At 39.7% G+C, this 20,078-nt stretch overlaps 1 protein-coding gene across 2 annotated transcripts; it reads right to left on the bottom strand.

Annotated features, from left to right (window-relative positions):
• Nucleotides 1–75: 75 nt before the first annotated feature.
• On the bottom strand, nt 76–17,632 carry kcnip1b (Kv channel interacting protein 1 b; the record flags this gene model as incomplete). Of its 2 annotated transcripts, none has more annotated exons than XM_080041662.1 (8): nt 76–123; nt 582–644; nt 741–845; nt 938–1,045; nt 1,130–1,200; nt 1,291–1,360; nt 2,897–3,021; nt 17,545–17,632. In XM_080041662.1, 8 exons carry the CDS (start codon nt 17,630–17,632, stop codon nt 76–78), a joined length of 678 nt encoding a protein of 225 aa, XP_079897788.1. The 2 variants fall into 2 exon arrangements, with proteins under 2 accessions (XP_079897788.1, XP_079897789.1); XM_080041663.1 differs by lacking the exon at nt 17,545–17,632 and adding an exon at nt 7,400–7,475.
• Nucleotides 17,633–20,078: the final 2,446 nt, after the last annotated feature.

Genomic DNA, 20,078 nt, shown 5'->3' with positions numbered 1-20,078 from the left:
ACACACACACACACTCCTCCCCCCACACACACTCACACCAAGCGCTCTCATTTCCCACATTTTTGTCTCCATTATCTACATCACATTTTCAAACAGCTGCATGGAATTCATCATGGTTTCATCCTGCAGAGAGAGAGAGAGTAGTAATCAGAGCAGAATGATGCAATTAACTAGACAATGACTGTACCTCTGTATATAACAATGTATAGTCAGCCCTGCTCTATAAGCTCCATGAAGACTGCAGCTTCCAGATATATCACACACACATCATTTGTCTTGACTAATTAAACGGGACATGCAGTTAAAAGAGTTCGGAAGAAGCTTCCAGTCTTCATTGTGGTTCACAGCTCCAAAAAGCTAGTAATGGAACTCAACTCTACCCTCAAAGGTATTTTCACATAGAAAAATACAAACCAATATGTCTATGCATATCTCTAATACACTGTGGGTAAATCCATGCATTTTATGATCTGTTTTATACTGTATATTCTCAACACATAAAAGTTGTTAAATGCTTTGAAACATGCTTGTATATGGTTTATCATAGAGAAACAGACAACTCAGTGTAGCATAACACTTACCTCCTGGCATGCTATGACAAACTCCTCTAAAGTCACCACTCCATCTTTGTTTTTATCCATTTTCTGTGGGGGAAAAAAAACCCATCAGAATCAGGCTCAAATAGAATAAAAGCAAATCTGAAATAATTGTATTGTTTATCTTATGTAAAAGAAATGTACCCGAAAAAAGGCATCAACGTGCTGCTGCGCGACATCTCCCTTCAGTGCAGGGTAGGTGTACTTGCCCATCATGTCATAAATGGCCCTCACAATCTCAGTCATTTCCTGGAAGAAGATATTAGATTCTCAATGCAGTGAGGCAATTTCGTCAGATAATAACACAAAACACTGTGTGCTTTAGGACAGCACAGCCTCACCTCTCTGTTTATGTAGCCGTCTCTGTTAATGTCGTAAAGGTAAAACGTCCACTCCAGCTTTTCTCTCAGTGTCCCTCGCAGCAGTGTGGACAAACCCACCACAAAGTCCTGGCAAACAGAACCCCAAAAAGAGTCAAGAGTCTGAAAGTGCCATATAGGACATGGAAGTAATGAACTAACTTATATTTTTACCTTGAACTTAATGGAGCCATTGTTTGTCGAGTCAAATGCATTGAAGAGATAATGTGCATACATGCTCGCATCTGCAACATACATAAAACACATGAACGTATGAGATTTCCTGTTGTCAAGAAACTTCACAGAACAAGGAAAGACAGACCAAAACACTTTACCTCCATGAGGGAAGAACTGTGCGTAAATATGTTTAAATGTCTCCTCGTCTACCACTCCACTTGGACATTCCTGTGGGGGAGAAAAAAAGAATTGCTGTTACTCTAGGCTACCCAATTAAGCCAAGTCTCTTTACCTTTCTGTTGGAAGAATTTAAATTAACATCACCTCCATAATATTTTTTTTTACTCTAACAGAACTGCAACTTATTTTTCATACAGGTTTCACCATTTTTTCAGCAGAAAATAAATGGTCCCCAGTAATTGTTCATCAACAACAGTTAAATAAATTCAATGGGAAGTGACAGCTGAATGTTTGCTTGAGCTAGCATAATGGCTATTGGGTTTGTCAGTCTGTTTATCTACTACTCTGGTCCAAATTGAAATACCTCAACAATTTGATGGATTTTTTAAATTTTTAATAAGTGTGATCTTAAAGCGGCTACGAGTAACATTTAAATATCTTTTAAACAGCCTCATGTTTCCTCTGATAATCATAAATGACCTTTAACAGCAAACGAGACCATCAGTGCAAAGAAAGACATTTTTATATAGTTTTTATTACTGCTTTTGGTCTAGTCGCACACCCAGTCCGATTTTCGGTGGTCACATATCCATTTCAGTGTGGCGCTGCAACGCGATTTGAGAAGCCTATCCATCCAGGTGAGGGAAGGGGAGCGGGAGCCTTGTTTGAGACAGTTATTTGTCGTCATAATGACTGATAACGGGGCTGAACCATCAAAGAAAAAAAAGAAAATGCAATGAAGAAAAGCTAAAATAGGCGGGTATACAATTTCACGAGAGCGAAACTAGACTGCAGTGTTTACTCTTAAATGAATGAGCGGTTGGTACTAACACAAAGTTTGCTTTGCTTCACCATCATCAGATAACCATTATCTGAAATAGTCATTATTTACAACAACAACACACACACATTACCTCATCGTGATCCATACTAACTGCCGTCTCTCGTTCATTCGCTTTCTGTGAGGACACGGACTCTTTCAGCTCCGTGAGAGAGAGTAGTTAGGTGACGCTGCTGCATCAACTCATTGCAATCAGGTGTGTGTAGCACTGACTGGCATTAGTTGATGCAGTGTCAAAACCACTCTCACGGAGCCGAAAAGAGTCCTCACATTTTCAACACACGGACATGCACTATATTGCGCCCTTCTCAGTTCACACTCGCACGCCTGGCACGAGCTAGAAAACAGCTTTGCGACAGCGGGCGTCGTAAAAATACTACCGCTTTTGTTCAAAGGGGACGCCAACGTGCCATGTTACTCTTAGTGGCTTTAAAGCTGGGGTATGTGATTTCTGATTGGTCAAAGTTAACATGAGCGAGGCTCTGATTCTCTGTTCTTATTGGCTGTTGGGACTGTCCATTCACTTTGGCACAACTTTGTTTGTGTAGAGCGTGTCAGCGAAGGACCATATGAGGGACCAAAGAGAACAAGTGGAGCAGTTGAGGTATTTGGATTCGAATCTCTAGCCCAACTGCCATTTTCTCCCCAAATCCTCCACCCCAGCTTTAATGTGGGCTATCTTGAATGCATGCTCTGTATGCACCAGATTAATCTAATAACAACACCACAAAGTGTTTGATTACATTCTTGAAACCCCGGTAGAGGATCTGTAGCTCCTGTTTGGTGAAGTTAGTTTGGGCCTCCAATTGGTCCAGACCCTCCGGCCTGTGGCACACCGTCGCCATCTCCAGCTCCTCATCTGTTTTATCTTCAGGAAAGAAGAAAAGAGAGAGAGCGAGAGAGAGAGAGAGATTGAAAGAACTGAACACAGAATCGTGTCAAGATATACAGTATTTGCTCCCTCTTTGTCACATGCTCTTCCCTGTCTTTAGAAATATAAAAACTGTAAAACACAGGAAAGAGACTGCTCAGCGAAAGCCTTAGCATGTTAAATTGACAGGCAACATATCAAAGAATTTGATTAGACAGCAGAAAATAGTGCCTACATAGCATGTCAAGCAGCCGAGTAATAAGGCAGGAATAGGATCAGGTCAAGGGAAAAAGAGCGATAGGGAAGATCTATACATGAACTTGACAGATAGGTCTCGCGGTAGGAGTTGAGGGATTATTTTAATCACCACATGGTTCTCAGTATAGGCTTATTGGATGTTGTGGAAATGGATGGAGGTTAATGATGTGACTGCTGCTGTGGGCAAGTGTTTGTCACCAAGACTGTCTCCGGCCGCGGGGCAATGCTAACATCTGGACATCTGGCAGTGGACACAATTCACACATCAGTGCGTTCTCAAACATGAGTAAACATCCAAGAGGAAAACAGCCACAAAGTGCTCTCTGGGAGTCTTTATTGCTTTCACTTCTGGCAGCAGCTAACACTAAGGAAACAATGGTGCAGAAATGAAACCTAAAGTATAGGCTCACATGGTTACTTTTATATCCCAACTGATCTCTGGGATATAACCAATAAGTATTTTAAATAAAGTATTATACATTTGTTTCTACGGAAACCAGGTCTCACAATATGCTCTATCCTTGGAGGAATTATTTCAACATGAACTCCATCCTGCTAAATTCACAAATGTTCACATATATGCAAATTGCACTGTACCAGTATAAGCACCATTAGGCTCAGTCAGCCAAGAAGAAAAGGAGATTAAAAAGACTGTAATACTACTGCTCTTGGTACGATGGCGATGACTCATTCATATCAGCCCATTCCGCAGTGGTGTCAAGATTAATCCTCAACACTGGGAGCTTATCTATCTACAGTAGTATAGTAACTTATCTGCCAGAGGTAATGCTAATTTGAATTTAGTATCAAATATCCTTTCGGCCATCCACCTTTTAGCACTTCCATGATACATCAAGTGCGCAATAAGGTCTAAAGGCTCAAATTAGTTGTATTTGTGTCTATGCAACAGAGTTATTGGTACCGCTTCAATTCTTTTTATAATATTTGGAAACTTTTTGTTATTCAATAGATTTCAGTTTCAATCCCAGCAAAGTAGGTTTCAACTATCAGCACACGACTTTTAGCTACACACATCAAACATGTTCTGAAGGCTTATAAGTTTGTAACGTTCATGTAGTATTTATGAAACTAGCTAGCTTTAAGCCCATTCAATGAAAACAACATATTACAAGCTTTAATGAGATCTTCAACATGCATGGAAAGCATAAGAATAATTGCCTGCGAGTTTATGCAATTTAGCCTATAGATGTGTTGCCCTTACACAGCTGCTCTTATTGACCCCTATATCCTTTGGGTTTATTCTACTGAATGCTGAACCAGCAGAAATGGTGGACCGTTTTGAATATTTACTGTCAATCATTAGCTGAACATACAGTGTATTGTTATGTGTTGCTTTCACTCAATTTCCCCTCCATTTTCCCCTTGGCCTGTTGCGATGTCGCTGCCTCCTGTTGTCATGGAGATAGACAGCCATTATGAATGTGAACTGGATTAACTGATTTGAATAAAATGGTGTCAAACACAATTTGTACATTTCAATTTGCAATGTGAGTAAAAAGCATGACAACATTACAACAGATGTGTTGTTTTGCGGTACACGTGCATATGCTACACTATTCTCTCTGCCAAGGTGCAATATAGTTTTTTTTCTTGCAAATGTGACGGTGTGATCAGAAACAGAAGAAATAAAATGAGGGTGAGAAAGAGAAACAGAAAGAGGTGTTGATAAGAGGAGGGGTGAGATATGGAGAGAAGAAGAAGGAGTGTGAAGGAAAAAGGTGAGAGAATGAGAGCAACACATGGCAGAATGGGACTTTACACAATATGTCTGATGAAGAAATTGACATATTGATTTTGAATTTGAAGGACTCATCTATTAGCTTTTAATCGCCTGGGGGTTTAAAACACGTTGATACATCTACGATCTACCAATGATGTATGCATAAGGCAGGTGTCTTGGCGGAAGTGGTGCAACAGCTGCTCTGCATTAACATTCATAAGCATGTACCTGGGGCTGGGGTTGTCATGAGATAACGTGATTGAGATAATTAGGACTGGGTGTCAGATGGTGTTTTTTTCTTTTTAGGCAAACTGCATCTCTTTCAACCTGTGAAGGGCAACGGCTGCAGCCAGCATCCTCGGGCCAGCAGTGTCTTCACATAAAAAGCAATCTGAGAGAGTGGTTGTTACAGTGCCTCTGGCCCAAGTGTAGCTTTGACTGCTCAAAACAGGTTGTATTCAGCGTGCTTTTCTGGCGTGTATTGAGAAGGCCCAATATCGACACACACAACACAAGCTTGTTTCGCTGTCTTGTTGAGAATTAGATAAGAAAATCGATACCACTCTCACCACGTCTGAGCACTAAATATACAGCCAGCCATACAGACAGTTTGCTTAGCTTAACATTATGACTTTAAACTGGGGAGAACAAGCTAGCCTGGCTTTGTATGACGATATCAAAAATCCACCTACAAGGTCACTAAATAACAGGTTATATCTTGTTTGTTTAACCCAGTAACCTCCTGGAGTCCCTGCATGCTTGTTGCCTTGCAACCTCACGATTATGACATAGGCTACTGTAGTTCTAGGAAAGGACTGCTGCCAGCCATGAATTAGTATGGCACGTTAAACAGCTTTGTATCTAAATGTAATTTGATGTAACATTTTAATTAATGAGCATTAGATGTGTTTTATTTCTAATCAAAACAGAAAGTTATTTCAAAATGACAGCAAATGCTTGTTTTTCACACACTGAAGTCATTGAACGAGTGCATCATGCTGTAGCATGCTGTAGTCGATGCACTGACTTTGGTCTGTGCCCTTTTTTCAAACCTGTGGATGTGATAGCTGATAAACCAGACACCTCACAGGAATCAACCATACCGGTGACATGAAGTATGGCTGTACTGATTGCCAGTGACATTTCATTTCTCCAGGCAGAAACATCAGACATGTCTTTTCGCACATAAACGGTACACTTAACTGCATGCTCAGTGGTCTAGGACGTTGTATTTTATATACTTAGCTAATTCTTATATTCTCTTATTTATATACTGCGTTGACCTACCTCTCTGCCCTATTTCCTGTGCTGTTTCTATACTTATATCCCTCCTGGGGATCTCTAAAGTCTTATCTGTCTTATCTTATCTCATATACACAGCCATCTGGCATTACAAGACAAACTTTGGCAGATCTAAAAATACAAAATAAAACAGGATGACCTCTGCACATTTAAAAAAAAAGAAGGCTTGTATTGAAACTAGGACGAATGTTTCCATCTTATCTGTGTAATACGGATCCACACACTTCTCCTTGGGGGGTGTGACATCTAGCATCAGAGAGTAATTGCTGTATTTGCTGGTTCGTGGATTGTTTTTTATCTGTATTTCATGCTGCTATGAATTCACCATTGGTCCTGAAGCTGGGAATTTGTTGCTCTTACTCTCTTTTTTTTATATGCCCCCTTACAACCCAGTCTCCATGACAACCGGGTTCTGAAGCATAAGGCCCCGGGAGAGGTTTGATACTGTATGTGATCGGCGTGTTAATTCCACATGATCTAGCCTGAACCCCCCCTCCCCCCCCCACACACACACACAGAGTTAGGGCCAGTGATTTGGCTCTCAGGTTATTTTCAAGGGCATCCTCCCTCATGATGACACATGTAATCTATCCATCGTGGCCACAGTACATGCAAACCCAGACGACACAAACCTCAAACCCCTTTCAATTTTGACGCTACTTCCTTAAATGAATATTAATGCAGTTTTTTTAAACAACTTAAAAACAGCAATGCTATTGATGACTGCACTTTACAGGCCATTTCGTCACATGTAAATTGTAATATTTTGTAAATGCAATAGTTGTTCTATGTGTGACTTCCTTGACCGTATTTCCCATTCATAGAAACATGAAAAAGCTAATTGCTTATGTTAAATGAGCACATTTGCAACACAAGAGAAACAAACACATTACATGAATTACAACCTTTCCAAATGTTTGAGTGTTTTTCTTGCTGTGTGGGTGTTTGTGGGGTGTATGTGTGTATGTGTTTATGTGTGTGTTAAGCGTATTTCTCTCTGCTCAGTGTAGCCCATCTTATAGCCTACTGTTGCTCTTTTGTCTTCTCCCCATCTTTTCATTAACATTGACGTACCTCTGGATGGTCTCCTCCTCTGCTTGGTTTGCATGGTCAAAGTGCCCACCACTGCGCCCATGTTGTCACCGTGGAAACCAGCCTGGTCAAAACAACCCCGGGGAGTAATAGTCCTCTATTTATTTTGACGTCTTTTTTTGTTGTTGTTGGTCAGCCTGTTGTTCTGTCTTCATGTGCCTCCACACGGCTCTAGTATCTTAAAGGAGCTTTGCCCCCTACTTCTCTTCTCACTGCTTTCAGATCAGTCACTGAGAGAGGACTCAGCCGATTCTCTAGGATTTCTGATCTCTTTCTCCAAACACACACACATACACTCTCACACACACACACATACGCATACACTCTCACACACACACATACGCCGGCTGCTCCTTCCTTTCTGCGCCACTCCCTCCATTCTGTGCCTCATTCCTCTCATCTGTCAGCCTTTCCCCCCTCTTTCCAGCTCCCTGCCTCCTCGTGCCCTCATGATATTGTGGAGTGCTGGTAACCGAAGCAACACTAAGTAATAACACTACTGACAAGTGAATGGCAGCAGGTGATTGGACACGCATTTAAATATGTTACTAATATTTATTACTCATTGCTCTCTTTATACTCTAGCAACTATACACACACACACACACACACACACACACACACACACACACACACACACACACACACACACACACACACACACACACACACACACACACACACACACACACACACACACACACACACACACACACACAATGGTTACCCAATCATTAATGATGTCTTTAGACAGTCCAATACCACTTCGAATTAGTGCTCTGCTCCCTGACGCATGGCATGTTCCTTGGTGAGCAAGGATATATGTTCTGTTTGAAGCCTGACCACTCATGTGTGTGTGTGTGTGTGTGTGTGTGTGTTTGTGTGTGTGTGTGTGTGTGTGTGTGTGTGTGTGTGTGTGTGTGCACGCTTGCTAATTCCCCACAGTAATGGTGTATACTTATTGTAAGGTGAAGGGATACAGAGAAGTATTGATTTTCACCCGCGGTACAAACAAGAGCTAAGGGTGTTTAATGGTGTCAATTAATATTCAGCGAGCAGCTTCAATTTAGGAAAATGGCTTTGTGTACATTGGAAAGCAGTGGGAGTGAGTAATGTTTATTTCCCTTCAAGTGCCCGGGATTAAAAATCAAACCGGTGTGTTAGAAGCAGAAGTAAAGGTATGTTATCAATGCCTTTTCTACTCAAACAATATCATTCACTGGGATTAAAAGCAGGCACTGATTACAATATGTTTACTATATCAGTGTAGTCTGTTATAGGATTTGATCTGTTATCTGACAGTGATTCTCTGCAGTACCTCGCTGAAGATCAAAGTTTGCCGTTATGCAATCTAAGGAAAGACATTTGAAGCTTCTTGTGAGGTTCACATACTGTAAATGCATGTGAGGGGAAAACAGAAAATGTGAATGTGTCTTTATAAATATTCAACTGGCTGCAGAGCAGAAATGTTATGCTCTCCCTGCCCCACTCGTGTTTGTGTGTGTGTGTGTGTGTGTGTGTGTGTGTTTGTGTGTGTGTGTGTGTGTGTGTTGAGGAGTGGGGGGCTTCAGAAAACCCACTCAACCTAAAAAATTCATGGACTGCCTTTTTTTTTCAATGTCGATTCAGCTTTCTTGTTCCTTGAAAGTTGTGATCCACCTCTCAGGAATAGTGGAAGGAATCTAACATTCCACTTCAGTAAAATAAGCAATGCCACAGAAATACTAGCCATGCACTTAACGTTGTGTTTAATACTGTAATAATAAGCATCAAAATATACTTTAAATACCAATGGTACTCATTAAGAATGGCCCAGTCCTGAATAATCAATATTACATTATTGGATTCTTGTTATTGATTGATTAGCGATGTCAGCATTTGCTCCATGCCCCCTTTAATGGAAAAGTGGGTACAGCTAATGGCTGGATGTGTTGATGTCTACATAACTTTAAAGTTGCAACTGGTGAAGGATAGGATCGTTTGGAGATAATTTTTCTTATTTCAGTCACTGCTGGACTTAATCTATGTTTGTGTTTTGTTGATCATGTCTTATTTTTGGTTTATGTCGCGATAGAAAGCCTTTTAATTTTCCCAACTTGTTTTAAGGAGTTTATAAAGTACAGTGATGGGGTAAATGGACTCAGCTATATGTATATACCAAATTAAGAGAATAAACTCTAGTCTTTCGAAAATTGTGTAACTTCTGTCACCACCATGAGGAATTCTGAGTGATTGCAACAACACTGTTGGTGCATCTACATGAGGTAAGGCTTTGGTGATCGTATATGGATTTTATACCTGCTGTATGGCTGTATATTCTCAGCAGTATAATCAACAACTGAAACATTTTCGTGGGCTCTTCTTGGGATTTTTTCAGAGCTCCTGCGCCGGTGTCAGGGGGTGACACCAGTTTATAAATGCTGCCATACTGAGAAATACAGAGAGAGTTTTGTGGAGCCCATAGGCCTAATCAACTTTGTGTCAACTCATTCGATGGCTTTAATCTAACCTACATTCATTCATATGAAAAGTTACGCACTATAGCTTTAAGCCATGGAAACGTCCCTTATCTGTGGTACATGTGTATTTAGGATGTTTGAATAGCATAGAACCCCACAGGAATAAGTATGAAGCTCACTGGGATTAAAGTTAAGTTGTGTGTGTTTTTGTGTTGGTGTGTGTTTTGCTGACGTCAGTCCTGCAGTTGCCCATGGGGTCTATAGATAAGAAACTTAACATGCACTGATTAATTAAACATAAAGCCATGCCCTTTCCACCACGCGAGGTGTCTTACCTTTTTAACTTTATGCTGCCCAATTCCCTGCATTCTCCAGACTCATGTCACGCTCACTCTAAAGGCGTTACTCATGCATTTCATGCCGTGATTCCCCCTGCTTTTTACTATCAAATATTCATTTCTTGTATTTCCTGGAAATGTCAGAACGGTGACTTCATCCCAGGATCACGAAGCATAAACACAAACTCAAACCGATATCACTGCTGTTCAAACAAACTTTCTACCCAGCCTCCCCCAGTATAAATAGAGGTAAGCCCCCCTGACACACATACAAACAAAACACTTGCAGATTGAGAACTATAAGCATAACGTGACAGATGTGTGCCTTCTAAGACCGCCTTTCTGCACCACATCACCCCAAGCACTGACAAGCACTTAGGACTTGACTTCATAATCTCCTCATTATCTTTTAACCAGTTCATGATCCACACAAGTCAGCTCAGCGCCTGAGGCTCACAAGTCACAGCTGTGTCATAGGCGCTGTTGAAAAGGTGAGAGATGGATAAAAAAAAGGAACCAAGGTAAAGTTTGCATGAACACATTTGGTAACAACACACTCTACCTCTAATCAAGAGATAAGGCTTTACGAATAATTTTCAACAACGTCCTCCCCTACTCCACCTGCTGTCATTTTTTTAATGTGAATTTGAAGAACACACAACAATCTTTCATGAAAAGCCATTTAACTCATTAATCATCTGATGCCAGGAATGCTGTGATGACAGTGTCTTTAGTGAGATTTGTTCCGTAACTGAAACGTTCAGTCAAATGTGGTAAAATGGTGTATTTGGGTATATATCATATTATTCTAAATTGAATAACTTCGGGTCAATTTGAATGGCGAGACAAAACTAGTAATTTGCACAACATTAGGAGAACAAATAAAAAATAATAGCATCGTATTAATTGCAGCCATAATATTTATTTATAATGTGTTAATTAAAACATTCTACTGCTATCAGTAAGAGGTTTTTCAATATTTTTTTTTCGATCTGTCTTTCGAATTATATTGAAGATGAATAATGAATTAATAAAATATGTTTTCTCTCTCTTTGATATATATATTTTTTGATATTATATATATATATATATATATATATATATATATATATATATATATATATATATATATATATATATATATGAAAGTATTTTAAATTGGGGAGAAGTGAAATTAAATATTTAAGAAGTGAGCCAGGAGTAAAAGTCACATTCTCTTCAACACTATACTCACTCACACAATTTCTCACACTGTGCAGAGCGATAATATTTTCCAATATTCTTTGGGATGAATAAGTGGTGACTCTATTTGATGACCTGAATTATAATATGACCACTGACGGAGAAAAAAATCAACTTGACTGAGCACACGTGTCATGATGTGGTGTCTTCGTCTTTGAACAGCAGGTGGCAGCAGAGTACAAGTCCTAATGCAATCAGCAGCAGTGGATCAACATTACCAGCTCGGTTTGCTCTTCTTGACTAAATAGAACATGAGCAAAATTTTTTTTAAATTACTTTGACAACATATGGGCACGTAAGCCTTCTACAATTTCTGAACAATCCCTACAATTTTACAATCCCTCAAACATGCCTTCTAAAATACTAAACATCACTCAAACATCACCGTCACTGCGCGGAATTCTTATAGTATTAGTAATTATGAAAACAATGAGGCTAGAGAATGAACACGGAAAATGACACTCACAGTTGAGGCAAGAGATGAGAATAAGTCTAGAAGAAGACAGTTACATAAACGTGTGTAGGGAGGTGATGTTAAAACATTTAAAGCAGAGAAACACACTGTCGGCTGCCATCCCCTGCTTTTACAACAACAAGGGGGAAGTATAGTTTTTGTGGAGAACAGTCATAAGTAGAGCAAGGGTAGAAGTACACGGGCCATATAGATCTCAGTCTGTCTCCGCAGTGTGTGTGTGTGTGTGTGGTGGGACGTTTGCTGCAAGGTTATCCACTTAGAGGACACATGTGACTTTTAATAGCAAGGGACAGCATGAGGGCCGGATGAGTGCTTTCTGTCCTCACCTACACTCCTTCTGTTTCCGATAGGACCTTGCTTGGTCTGTACCAAAAATGGGGCAAACACAAGAACGTGGACATTGCAGTATAGGCACGCAGGTTAAAATATTTACCATGTGGACCTCAACATGATTCTGTTGTAACCTTCCCTTAACAGTTACACCTGTGGGGGCTTATGATAATGATTAATGGGATAAATGCTGAACTATTTTTTAGCATTCAAATAATATTTTAAAGCTATATGTATCAGTAACACTAATATACAGAGAGAGTTTTGTGGAGCTGAAAATTCAAAAACACCTGTACACCCTGTGCGCCTATACGCTTTGCATGCATGGACCCTGTCTTTGATAGTGTTGTTCGGCCGTCACAATAATAAAAAAGCAGCATTTGCTTTCTCAGAAAAGACAACAGCTGCCGGATCACATTTCTCAATACGTTTCAAGTTTTAGTTTTTGCGGACTCTTGAGGCAGAACTATGTGAAACAACAGAATAAATAAATACTTCTGAAGACCACAATATACATTATTCACAAGGGACCTAAAAATAACAGTGGGTGTCAGTGAGCTTAAAGCCCAAGGCACAACACCAGCCCTGTTTCCCCAACTCTGACACTCCAGCTCACAATGTTTAAAGGTCTGAGAATGATTATACGCCGCTGCTTTTGCAAGTAGAACATCCTAAAGGTTAACAGGCAGAGTTTTACAGTTCACATAACTCTATATGCAAGTGTGTGCAGGCAAAGAAACTAGTACTTTGGATAATTGCGTGTTTGAGATGAGGGACTTGCATTCTTTCGGTTTACTTAGCATGATTGCGTGTGCCAAGCTGAATATGGATGTGTGTGCACATTTTCATAACTTCTTCCATGCATATGATAGCATGCATGTCATGTGCTTAATCTGCAGAGCAAAGATGATACTCTGACACATGATGATGAGTGAAATGGACAAAGAAAGGTTTCCATCTGGAATGCAACTACAAGCAGAAGGGATAATGACTACATACTGTCAACCTACATAGCAAGATCAGCATCTCTATATTATGCCACATTTGTTATCATCAACAAAAACTATCTACTGTATTTCTACTGGTATGATGCACATTGATACACAGATATTTCAATTCATGGACTAAAAATGGACAACAACCCGATTTACAAACTGTTTGACATTGTCAAAAAAAAAAGTAAGATTATTTTTGGGCGTTTTTCGCTTTTATTAGACAGTTTGCAGAGACAGAGTTGAAATGGGGCAAAGTGGGGAGGACATGCAGAGAACCGACCATGGGTCAGATTCTAACTGGGTCTGCTGCAATGAGGACTGAGCCTTTAGGAAGACACTCTAACCACCACACCACAAGCTCCCCCCTGGAATTGTATTTTGTAGAGAAATTCACATGAAATGTTCAGTTACTGTGCGTGTGCACCATCTTCAACTTTAGATGGAGAATTAATATGGATTGGGATCTATTTATAATTTTAGTTTTTAGTTGACAGCGAGTGATTTATCTTATCTATGTTTAAATAAAATATATACAGGTATATATATATATATATTTTACAGTTATGGACACAACTACAAGAATGTACAGTAGATAGAATATGTGATGCAGTCTAACACAAACATCTTTGTTTATGTTCAGACTTTATTGAATAAATCCTGTATTGATTCCAGAGGGGAAATTTGGTTGTTCCTGCAGCAACAACAGCAAGGACAGAAATAAGCACAGTTAAATGGAGAAAGAACAAACTATAATACTACAAGGAAGGTATGCAAAACTAAAATAAGAAAAGGATCAAAAATAGAAACTATTGATTTCAACTCCCTGTTTGGGGCCTTAGTTCTTACTGGTTTTGTTCTATATAGCATTGTATTAGACAAGAGTTACTGTAAGTGTGTTCACCCCTTTGAAGTGTGTATATAAAAAGCTTGGGCATGTTCATCCTGAGATATCACTACGGTGCTGACATGGCATAATTCACACTTAAAGTTTGGTTGTGCTAAATTAAAAAGTTAAATTAACAGGGATGAAACCCCAAATTAAATTCCCACAGAGGGTTGAAATGATAGAACCAATGGGTCCCAAAGATTGTTTTGAGGCACCTTATTAAAAATGCAGTCAGTGATTCTGACTGCATTCATGTGCTTGTTGACAAAATCACTTATAGTCAAAATCAGTGAATATCTCCTCAAAGTCCGATACCTGTCCGTACTGTGTGTGTCTCCTTCTTTAAAAAATATACTGAGGTTTACTAAAAGTTTCAACGCTGCATTCATACATCATGCTGTACTTTGCTAGCCTGGGAATCCAGACCTGCCGCTGGCCAATTTAAATTTGCTCAGTGTGTTGGTCTGGGCACGCTCCATTGAAGCTCATTAAATATGTCAGAAAATTCTGAGCTACGTTTCAATTGGTTCTATTTGATATGGGCAGGCTAGAGCCCTATATATGGTTCTCGTGGGCGGACGTAACTGGATGACAACAGTGCTGTGCTTGCGCCGTGATAGTAAACAACAGATATGGCTGCGGATATGTTGTTTGAGTTTGAGACGGCTTTGGCCTCGACACTTAACGATTTGGAAGACGGCTATCAAATCTTTCATTAGCAAGTAAGAGGAATGTTCTGTTTTGCCGGCCGACCACGGCAAAAGTTTAATTTACCAGTTCACCACGCTGTTCGCTAAACGAACAGGGCTTAAGACGTCACCTTGTTCATTACTCTGATTGGTTGTAGTGCTATCCAATTGCGTGCAGTGGCATTTGAAATGCACACGTAGGTGCTGCCCCTTGAGTTGGGAAGGTCTATTGATCATGGCCAGACCCTATATTGTTCTAGATATGGGTCTGGATTTCTAGGCTAGTACTTTAGGAACATGATTCCAAGCTACTGAAGATTAGCACCTTAGAGTTAAAGTGGGTTTGGATAAGTTCACTTATGTCTTTGCCATATAAAAAGATGCAGAGTCTGCAGTCCCACAGTCTACAGCTCATCTGTGGCTGCAGTGCTTGACCCAGATCGTTAACCCATGGAACCTTAAGTGGGCTGTATTATTTCTGGAATAGAGCAGTAGCTGACAATGCCACAAATAGTTTCCCTCTCAGCAGGTTTCACTGCGTTGCATTCTTTTGCACTACAGATGGAAAAAAAACTCCACTACTTAGTAGTTTTTCATATCAAAGGAATATGATACAAAGATTGAGGTAAGGTTGATTTGATATGGGAGGTAACAAGGCATAGGATAGGTAGTGTGTCAGAGTTTGGTCAGTGGATCAGAATGAAGGTAAAACAAAGACCAAATCAGATCATAATGGAATCATCAAAGATTATAAGAATACAAGCTACTGTTTATTGAACTCCTTCCTTCCTTTCTTCTTGCTTGCTTCTTAAAATATTGTGTGTGTGTGTGTGTGTGTGTGTGCCTAAAATATCCCAGCATAAATGTCTTGTCCTGTTTGTGAATCTGTTGATATTGCTGCCTGCTGTGATTGTTTTCCCTTTCTTGTGTTTGCTCCGTTCAGTTTCCATCACCGCTCTGCTCTGTAATAAATCAAACCTTGCACTGGGTATGCTCGCACATGATTTACAGCTGAATAGGAAAAGCATGCAAATCGTTTCTGGTTGGAAAATAAGCAGCTGGTGACGACATGGGTAATTGACAACTGGTAGAAAAAATGCACAAGGGCCATAGTGAGGGATTCTATGAAGCATTGTCTGCACCTGCGCCATCATTTTATTATATTGTTAAACTTTCATATTGGTTTTATTTGGAAATCTATAATAGAAAATAGGTTATTTTGGAAGTGAGTGCAGATGATGTTTCATAAAGACAATTGTGACTGACTTGTAGCTGCACTCTGACTTGCTGACATGTGTGAAAAGTAATTTTCGGCTAAAGGAGGATGGAGTTCGTGGAGGGGACGTAGAGCCGGGGCTTTTAACAGGAAGATGATGAACATGACAGGGCGTTAAATAAGTGCATCGCAAATGTTGAGGCGTAGGCCCACCTATGACTCACAGATAGACCTCCTCATTCAGCTCTAACACAAATAAAAGTCAAAAATAAGCCGAATCCACTACAATCAAAAGGTCAGAGCCAAATTCTTCCTTCCCAACAACATTGACGGCAAATTACTGCAAGCAAATGTACCTTATAGACAAAATAAACCATATACATCAATGTCTGATTTACCTGCATTCTCCTGTCCATCACAACCTTACTTACTTGGCATGATTGGAATGTGTGTGTGTGTGTTTGCAAATGTGAAATAGAATATGTTTGTGGGGAAGCTAAATGTCTGTGTACAGGTGTTTGGTAAAACAGGAAATGAAGTGTAAATAAAAAATAAATAATATCGATCAACCCTTTTTTTAATCAATCAAATCATACATCATATTACAGTAGTGATGCTGAATCAAATGCAGCCATTTGTCTAAATCAAAGTTTACTAACCTATTTAGCTTTTGGTCCCTGAAAATGAAGGTCTGCTTATACCTCTCAGTCATTGCAGGTTATGGCCTTAATGTGAAAGTAAATTACTTGAAATCTTGAGCAGTTCAACCAAGGAATAGACCTTTATCTTCTCGAATCGTTTAATTCCATTCATTTTGAAATGACAAATAGGTGCAAAAATGTTTAGTTAAAAGCAAAATTTTGAGAAAAGTCTGAAAAATGTCAACAAGACCAAGCCCTTTGGTTGGGCCTATGCATATATTAAAGAGCTACGCAGTTTCTATCTGGCTCTATCTGTCCCATCTGACCTGATGGCTCAATTTGTGCAGCACAGCAGCCATTGCAGCGTGACACGATTCCAGTGTACAAAACAAAAAAACAATCATCAAATACATTGTGACAGGATACATAGCAGTTGTTGAATATATAGGACATTGAAGGTTGTGGGAGACAATACAGTGTATTATATATCACTGATAACTCACTGCTGGCATGCTAATGGCATCTTTTTGGAAAAAAAAGTTAAATGTAATTTAATTGATGAAAGATAAAAGTACTTAAGTGAAAATGTTTTGAAGAATTGAAGTTGGTGGCTTTTCACTCTGAACTTAGATGTGTGTGTGTGTGTGTGTGTGTGTGTGTGTGTGTTTTTACACACTATATAATAAAAACACTGCTTGATCAAATACAGACTAGTGTTAATCTTATTATTCAAGACCTTCTAATATAGAGTGTGCATTAAATGTTCTCACAAATGTCACAGAACCACACTGTATCTAACCAAGTGAAATACACATTGTAGTGAAAGGTGTGCTGCAGGTGCATCTGCATTGGATACCTTTAGCGAGGGTTCCTGAGACCAGTCTCTGCAGGGACTGGATTAACTTGAGCACCCCCTGCCTGCAGCGGCTGGTACAGCCAGCCATCCTCAGGTAGAGACAGGGGCCGGGAGGACAAGGACCGAGGAGAAGAGAACAACTGTTTCCTCAGATATATGTTCAAAACAAAATGGGTTTGAACTCGCACGTGTCTCCACAAAGTCCTCTTCAGACGTATTGAATTTTGCCTCAGTAGTTTTTGCACTGGGACATCTTGAAGTCTTGTGGAGAAAAGAGTGAAAAAAGCTTAGACGCATAAAAATAAAAAATAAACAAGCTTGTAGTGTAGTTCAAAACAAATCAGTGTATATTCTTTCCCACAAAGTTACGCCCGAGTACCTGTTAACTCAACAGGGTACATTGCACTCACAAAAACTGATGCTCACGCAGGAACAAACGCACTGCTGTGCTGAAGTTTACGGGCAGGTATTGAAACAGTGCCAATTGCCATATGAGGCAGATGGGCAGAGATGTTGATTGGAAATATTCCAAACCTGAATGTCAAACTTAAAATAAAAACAAAGTTGCCTTCCACAGACCAAAACAAGGCAAAAGATGAATTATTAAATGGAATCCAAAAGTAGAACAATAAGAACGGAGTGCCGTTGAAGTTCTGTGCGTCCAAAAAAAGAAAAAGACAAGCCTGGTCCAGCTCTTCTTGTCGGTATGATCAAGCTTATGTTCTCTTCCTCTTTGCTTGGTCTTCTGTCCCGAGGTCTTGCGAGGTAGCACTTTCTCCTCCAGCACGTATGTGTGTGCGTGTGTGTTTGTGAGATGCAGTGAGAGTCCTGCGGCTGTGGTCTGCTCTGCTCTGGTGCTCTCAGCAGCAGATCAGTACTGCAGAGAGCAGCCACCACCACACTACCCGCCCGCCCTCCCTCCCTCCTTCCCTTCCTCCTCTGTGCTCCCTCCTCCTGTCTTCTTGCATTTGTGCTTCCTCACTCAGTCTGGCTACTTTTTTAAAATCCCGATAAAGATTTTTTTACTGGGAGTTTATTCTCAGACGAGCTAAGGGTCTAAGGGCAGGGTGTCATACTGTATGGAATGTAAAGCCCACTGAGGCAAATGTCTCATTTGTGATATTGGGCTATACAAATAAAACTGATTTGATTTGATTTGGCTAATGCTCTATTTTGTTTTTACTTTTTTTTTAAACTTTTTCTTTGAGAGCCTACACAATTGCATAATCCGTGATCCAGTAAAAAAAAAGTAAAAAAAAAAAGCCCAAATCGCCTGTGGCCTTTATTAACTGTTACATCATATTCCCCCCCATAGTGCTATCCCATTTCTAGCTTATAACTGTAACACTGTGCAATATAATAATATTGTTCTTTCACACATCTTATGATGAACTTGTCAAACATCGGCAATACAGTCTCTATCGTGAAGTCAGTACATCTTAATGTCTTACATTTCCATTATTTATTGACATGTTCTCCAAACCAAACCTCTTCTTTTTACTTTGTAAATATTCAGAAAAAATGTATAACATGTAGATTAAAATAACTATAAGTATGTATAATTAGGTCATATTTAGCTGCATGTGCCAACAACAGCCATATCACAAATGAATTGGGGCACTCCCCCTGCAGTGAGTTACCTAGCTAACTTTTTAATGTAAATTAATTGAAAATTTAAATTTGGAAAAAGTTAAAGTAAAAAGGTGCACCCATATGATTGTTATTGCACAGTGATGCAAACCCATTGCTTTTCGTCTGGAAACAGAAAGATATGGGTCTGAGGATGGTTTATGAGAAGGCTTTGTCCTGTCACAATGATTTAAATACGTTTTCATTGTGAATGAAGTGAGCAGCTGTGCTGCAGCATGTGTAATATATTTTGGGGTAAGAAGAAAATGGATTCAGCAAAAAAATAAAAAACAAAATCTAAACCTACAATGTGGAACAGATTGTACCACAGAAGAATGGCTGCCTACTGTAATTATACTAATCACCTTCATCATTTTTATCTCCACAGCTATGACAGGAAAGCACATCTGTAATCCCTAAATGCAGCTTCTTGTCTCTATGGTGATTAGACACCCACCAGAACTGACGAGCTATCATTGCTTAAATGGAACCAAAACGTCTGTGCCAAATTCACACATTACTGTATGTGAGCAAATCGCCCATAGACAAGCAGTCCACTCTTATCACTAAATGACTCTAAGACTAGTTATGTAATAAGCCTGCAGTTTGCCTGTGGAGACCATGCAGGAGCTTTTTTGTTTCTCACTCTGCTGAACTGGGGAAACACTGGAGGAGAGCATGATGCAGTGCGTCCTCAGGCTTTTCTCCACCCTCATCCTCTGTCTATATTTAATGCTCATAGATTCTATTTATTTCCTCATGGTCACAGTCACTGATGTATTTCAGGAGCATCCTAGGTCTATCCTAAAGTGTCTAGCTAACACACGTACAATAATAAAAAAAGAAAATCTAACAAAGGAACAAAGAAATGGAAAAAGGAGGAACACAGCTTTTGTGACTTGAGG

The sequence above is a fragment of the Ammodytes marinus genome, assembly GCF_949987685.1.
Source record: "Ammodytes marinus genome assembly, chromosome: 14".
Lineage (NCBI taxonomy): Eukaryota > Metazoa > Chordata > Actinopteri > Uranoscopiformes > Ammodytidae > Ammodytes > Ammodytes marinus.
Note: the sequence above shows the minus strand (reverse complement) of the source record. Positions and strands in the feature narration are given on the sequence as shown.